Source organism: Setaria italica, unplaced genomic scaffold (genome assembly GCF_000263155.2).
Source record: "Setaria italica strain Yugu1 unplaced genomic scaffold, Setaria_italica_v2.0 scaffold_18, whole genome shotgun sequence".
Classification (NCBI taxonomy): Eukaryota; Viridiplantae; Streptophyta; class Magnoliopsida; order Poales; family Poaceae; genus Setaria; species Setaria italica.
Window position 1 is genome coordinate 41333 of NW_014576741.1, and position 6805 is coordinate 48137.

Here is a 6805-nt window from a genome sequence, read left to right on the forward strand (position 1 = left end):
GTTACGACAGTGCACTCGCCGTTAGTGGAAGTCATTGTTATCATGAGTTGGTGCATTTGGATGGCCCGTAATGATTGGATTTTCAAGGCAATTCATCCATCATATCAAGGAACCAAAATACGTTTCAAACACACCTTTAATGTGGTCTTACACCGAGTAAAAGATACTTGGAAACAACCTATGTCTGCCTAGAACATACCTTGTAATCTTCTTAATTTTCTTTGTTTCCTTTTTTTTCCTAATCGGGACATTTCATTTTTGTAATTCTGATTTTTATATAAATATACAATCAACCGGGAACTCCTCCTTCTGTTTCCTCAAAAACACGCCGCCAGCTTGTTGACGACGTCTACGATGCCCTGCACCCTCACTGCTATCTCCACCATTAGAGAACCCACGGTGAAGACAGGCATCGTGTCCATCACCAGCGACGTCTCGGCCAGCATCGACGGGAGGGACCGCATGTCGCCCTGCAGCTCGTGCACCGCCGTGTTCATGTCCGCGACGGCAACGTCCAGCGCCCGCGAGGACGCCGTCATCGTGGCGACGGAGCGCGACGCCTCCCTGAGCACCTGCGCGCACCGCGCGCCGGCCCTGGTGCACGCGTCGCGGAGGAGCCGCTTCACGTGCTCGGGCGCCTGCGTCTCGGCGGACGCGCAGCTGCTCAGGGCCTCCACGCAGCACGCGCAGGCCCGCATGGCGGCGCCGACCTTGCCGTACTGGTCGTAGGAGTGGCAGAAGCCGAACCGGCCGTGAGCCGGCTCCCACAGCGCAAGGTTCACCTGCTCGTCCTCGTAAGCCATGGAGTTGAGCACGCACCGATCGCAGTCGGACCTGGCCTGCGGCTGCGCGGCGGGGCCCTCGGCGAAGTAGTGCTCGACGCAGCCCTGCAGGGCGGCGGCGAGCTTGTCCATGTTGCGCGTGGTGAGGAGGTGCAGCTCCTGGCCGGCCCACACGGGGCAGACGAAGATGGCGACGGCGAGGCACGTGAGGATGCCGATGGCGATGGTGGAGATCCGCTGCTGCACCAGCGCCGCCAGCTCGTCGACCGACTCGACCCGGTACCCGGACACGGCCACCAGGTTGTACGTCAGGATGAAGATGGTGACGCCGTAGTCGAACTGGGCCTTCACCGTCGGTATGAACCGCGAGAAGGTGGCCGCCGCAGCTGCATGTTCAGTTCAGTTCATGCATGCATGGCTTGTCGGTTTCGACAGGGACTAATTAAACAAAGTGCGCGATTGTACGTACCCAGCAGGAAGAGGGAGCCGGTGAGGATGTACGGCTCGAACTCGCCGGTTTTGTCCGCCACCCAGTGCACGCCTAGCGCGAGAACGCCGGCGCTCGCCGTCGCCACGGCTCTGTTGAAACTCTTCTGCACGCTGCCACCTGCTCATGTGATAAAGATAGTCAGCATCTTTTTTTTTAAAGATAGTACGGCCGTCCGGTTTCGATAGTTAAATAAACTATTAATTATTTCCGCATGTTTCACAATAAATATTGCATGAAACATAGTGTTCATGTTGCGGCGGATCGAACGACGTAGTCATTTTTTCACATATTTTTTTAATGTTGCAATTATAGATTTTCGATGTTGCAGATATTTTGTTTCATGGCTGCAACGGATAGAAAATTTCTCGCTAGTACCACTGCAAACGGATAGAAAATTTCTCATCGCTAGCAGTACCACTGCACCTCTGCAAAGCTCTGCAAAGGCTGTAACTCTGAATCATCTCGATCTGAAAAAGTTACGCGTACTCACCCACAGTGTACTCGAAGACGGCGACGACGGTCATGATGGCCCACGTGGCAGCCCCACCGACGCCGTCATAGAGGGGCCTGGTGTAGTAGAAGATGGACACGAGCGCGAGCGAGAGGCCGACCTTGAGGCCGTGCACCACCTTCCGGGGATCATCCGCCCCGATCCTCCACACCTCCCTCGCGAACCCCGCCACCCTGCCCCACGCCGCGGCCACGCAGGCGAGCAGCCACGCCCACGCCCTCGCCGCCGCGCCGCCGGCTGCCTCGTGTTCCACCGTCACCGACGCGCCCTCCGGCACCGTCACCCGCAATTCCAGACCACCCTGCAGCGCTTCCCTGGCGGCGTCCATGAATGCCGAGCGGTAAACGAGCGAGGCTGGTGTATGAGCGGTAATACAGTCTCAGGATGTGCGCGACCTTTGCACTGCTGTGAGTATATATACTCGTGATTTTTTCAAAGAAAGCGAGGAGGAGGACGATGGGGCATGCAATGCATCTTCTCTGGACGAGGCCGGGCGAGGCATGCAATGCAGCAAGACGCACAGGGCGGGGTTGTGCCAAACGATAGGGTTGATGTCAATCTCATCCAACAATTTATTCTCGATGCATAATATTGCCAAACCATTTAACCTCTCCTGAGTCATTGTTCCTCAATAACTTCAACTTTGAGAAGCTTCTTTCAGCCGATGCGACAGTCACATGCACAGTAAATAAGAGTCAGTAAGCAATTCAGACATTAGGGTAATTAATAATTAACGGTACGGAGAATTGGGGAATTGGCAATCGAATCACCTGATCACAGAATTGAATTGGCACCAACCGCAAGGTCCGCAAGCAACACGCGGATTGGTCAACTGCATACACACACACCACAAATTAGTTAGGAAAGCCGAGTTGTGTGCGCACACGTATACAACGACGAGTACCATACCTAGAATCTTGGATGGCCGCGCAGATCCTTAGATGACGGCGTATGAGTTTTGACAGCGGTCCCCTGGACGACGGCACGACGCGTCGCGTTCGAGTTTTGGCGGCGGCGCCCTGGACCTAGTTTAACGAGTTCGCTGCTTTTCCCGGGCCGGAGAAGGGCAACTACTTATTGATTGATGACGCGCATGAGAACTCGAGTTTTGGCGGCGCCGTACGAGTCGAGTTTTGGCGGCGGCATACGAGTTGAGTTTCGGCGGCAGCCCCTTGGACGACGCACTCATGCACGCGTATGAGTTTCGGACTTTCGGCGGTGGCCCCCTGGACGACGCACCCATGCACGCGTACGAGTTTCGCGACGCACATGTACGAGTTGGAGTTTCTATTTGCGCTGCATTCGTTCGTCCTAGGGCCTGTTTGGCTCCAGGTGTTAAAGTTTAACACCCATCACATCAGATGTTTAGATACTAATTATGAGTATTAAATATAAGGTAATTACAAAACTAATTGCACAGATGGAGTCTAATTCGCGAGAGGAATCTATTAAGCCTATTTAGTCCATGATTTGACAATATGGTTCTACAGTAACTATTTGCTAATGATGGATTAATTAGCTTTAATAGATTCGTCCAGCAAATTAGACTCCATCTGTGCAATTAGTTTTATAATAAGCTCATATTTTATCCTCCTAATTAGCATTCAAAAATCCGATGTGATTTTGCTACCCCTCGCATCCTAACCAGGTCTACGTTGCCTATTCTTCCGATCCTAATCCTAACCAGGGGTCCAGGCTGTGACCTGGGGTGGCCCACTGCGATTTGGGGGGCCAGCCGGCCAGGGCGGCCGCCGCCCCGCGCCCCGCCCCGCGCCAGGCCGGTCCTGCGACCGGGATAAAATCGGCGCGACCGGAAAGGCGGTCAGCACACCAAAAAGCTACTCCAAGAGCGCCATGACGACCGGATCGAAATGCGGTCAGCACAGAAAACGCTACTCGTCCCGGTCAGCTCGTTGCAGACCTGTCGCCTTCCATAGAGTGCACCAAGAAGGAAGAAAAAACCCGGAGAAAAACCCACCGGCACAAGTACGGACTGGTCAAGACAATAGCTAAAGTATCTAGATACGAAATGTGCCGACACTGAAAAAAGGACGCGCCAACTACGTGGCAAATAGCTCAAGTCACGCTTGGCTGCTGGATACCCTCGCGCGGAAAGCGTCCACACGTGCAGCGCGCCACGCGCCCATAGAGGGGATTGAAAAGTATACTTGTACATCGCTACCGGAAACAGGAGAATTGCCGAGTGCCTGAGGGTTTGCCGAGTGCATTCTATTGGGCACTCTGCAAAGATCCTATTTACCGATTGTTTTGAATGAAACACTCAGCAAACAAATAGCACTCGGCAAAATCCCACTTTGCCGAGTGCTTAAAAAAACACTCGGCAAGCTATAAAGAAACACTCGGCAAACACGGACACACGGCAAAGTACAGGCACGTGCGCCAGGCGTGCGATGGCCGTCGGGTGGGCTACCCTGCCGTTAGAACTTTGCCGAGTGTCTCGGACACTCGGCAAAGATAAGGTTTGCCGAGTGTCTCGGACACTCGGCAAAGATAAGGTTTGCCGAGTGTTCTGCACAGGCACTCGGCAAAGCAATAGCTTTGCTGAGTGTTTTTTATTGGCACTCGGCAAAATAATAATTTTTTCCCTCTCTTGCCCTCCAAATTTTTTCTACTCTCTACATACAACATGTGGTACTACATGTTAAGGTTTGGTATATTTCTCGATGTGTTTGCTATATTTAATTAATTTATTGCATTTAGAGAAATTTTTTGGTTTAAGTCAAATTTGAACTGCAAGTGATTCAAATGATGGAATAAATTGAGTGGAAAAATAATATTCATGTTATTGAGTCCATTTTGGGGTCTTACCCGGGAAATGAAAAGAAATTTCGCACATTTTGTTCAGGGAACACGATCACGAACATGTGGTCGAATGGTTTTTAAATTCTAAAACAAGCAAACGAAGTCTGAAAATCACGAGATTTGTCAAGATCTCCTGATATCATAGATGAAGGATGTGGTAAAAAAAGAGAAGGTTTTGCACAATTTGTCATGTACAATGCTTATAAATCGAAGCATCTCCGAAGAAGAATCAAAGAGTTGCGAAGGTTCTTGTAAGATTTGGAGTCAAAATGACGGTTGAATTTTGGTTTGACTTCAAAACTTTTTGTATAGGCAATAGACAACATAGATTCGTTCATGTCAAATTTTGGGAGTTTTTTGGATCTGTTTGATAATTTAAATTTATTAACTGCAATTATAGAATTTTAATTTATATAAATTAAATTGGAGCTATAATTGCATGAAATAATGGAATAATATTCGTAGAAAAATCAAATATGCATTGTTGAGTGAATTTTACAATGTATTATCAAAGTACATTGTAAAAGATTTAGTAAAACACGCTATGAACAAGTAGGAGGTTGGGGCATGAAATATAAATTTTTTTTGCCAAGTGTTTTCTACCTGACACTCGACAAAAAGAATAGTTGCCGAGTATCATATAGGGGACACTCGGCAACTTCATCGACCCGGTCCCACTGCGCAGCATCGGGCCGTTATGAAAATAAAAAAAATAATGCCGAGTGCCCTAGCACTCAACATATCTATACTTTGCCGAGTGCCCCCAATCTTGGCACTCGGCATACCCTTTCATATCCCTCCCTCCCCCCGCCCGCACCCCTCACCCTCACACAAACAACACACCCTTCACACACACACGCCCGCACGCCGCACCGCACGCCGCACCACCGCCGCCCTCTCAACACCGCCGCTGCCCCGCCCCCCAGTGAGGCCCGCCCCCAGCCTCCGGCTCCCCGCGGTATCCCTCCGCCCCCCGTAAGATTTTTCAGTTCATATACACTGCCATGAACAACAATAATTAGAAAACGATGTTTAGAAATTAGAACTATCATTTGAACAATTTAGAATCATATAAACGATGTTTAGAAATTAGAACTATCATTTGTACAATTTAGAATCATATGTTTTATTAGTTATAGAGTCTAGAACTATAACTATTATAGAATCATATGTTTTATTAGTTATAGAATCTAGAACTAGAACTATCATTTGAACAATTTGGTGAGAGAATATACTTCAACGAAAAAAGTGTAGCTGAGTGCCCCGTGATAGATTAAACATGAAAATAAATTTGCATAACACTCCATATGAACAACTCAGGTGCACATTCAGCTGTAAGAGCTATAGAATCTAGAACTGTTGTTATCTTTCAGGAAAGTACATTCTAGGACATTCATATATTTTTTTTCAAGAAACTGCAATATGCATCGTCAGCACACTAAACAAAGTAAGACAAAGGAATAATTTGATGCTTGATAAAATTTGAGGAAATAGCTAACCTTTTTTCTTTGGACATCCCTTTCCGACCGCATACTGCATAAGAACTGAGCCAGCAGGATCTCTCTTGAACCTTGGTGCAACTTGTTAAAACACTGACTATATGCGTGTCTCAACTTGCAGGCTTTTGCCGCCGCTCCCTGGCCCACCCTACCGCCTGGTTCCACCTTGCCCTCCCGCCGCCCCACACCTTCGACTTGTCGTATTTTTGCAAGGTATAAGATGTGTATGTGGTTGTCGGCCATCATGCCGTTTGTTTGGTGTGGATGTGGTTGCCGGCCATCGTACCATTTTATTTGTTGCAGGTTTTGGAAACCTCCCCGTGCAGGGGAGGTGCTGCCGAAATTTAGATTTGACACTATTATGTTCCTTTTCTTGCAGAAGAGGCTATTGCACCGTCCTCGACTCGTCACTTTGCAGGACAGTAAGGTGAGGCATAAAAGACCTCTCTTTCCATATCATGTTCGTAAATCACGTAACCTAGCTAGGCGTCTCCCGTTCGAAAGAGATACAGTTAGAAATATGCAGATCTTTGCATATCTATAGCCATATCTGTTTTGAATTGTCCATATTTTTTGGACAGCCTGAGGATGTGTAGATGGGGTTAGTTTCCTTGCTCTACTCTGATCCGAGATAGAGTTTCGGTAGCATCTCCTTGTTGTTCTCCGAATACACAATCTCACGTGTATTGGAGAACAGCAT

The 6805-nt window shown here is 48.7% G+C and overlaps 1 protein-coding gene across 1 annotated transcript; it reads right to left on the reverse strand.

The window, feature by feature from the left end:
* Window positions 1-317: 317 nt before the first annotated feature.
* LOC101766250 (aluminum-activated malate transporter 10) lies at window positions 318-2111 on the reverse strand. Its single transcript, XM_004987280.1, has 3 exons — window positions 1763-2111; window positions 1252-1389; window positions 318-1168 (listed from the first exon to the last, which is right to left on the reverse strand). The coding sequence occupies exons 1-3, from the start codon at window positions 2109-2111 to the stop codon at window positions 318-320; spliced, it is 1338 nt and encodes a 445-aa protein (XP_004987337.1).
* Window positions 2112-6805: the final 4694 nt, after the last annotated feature.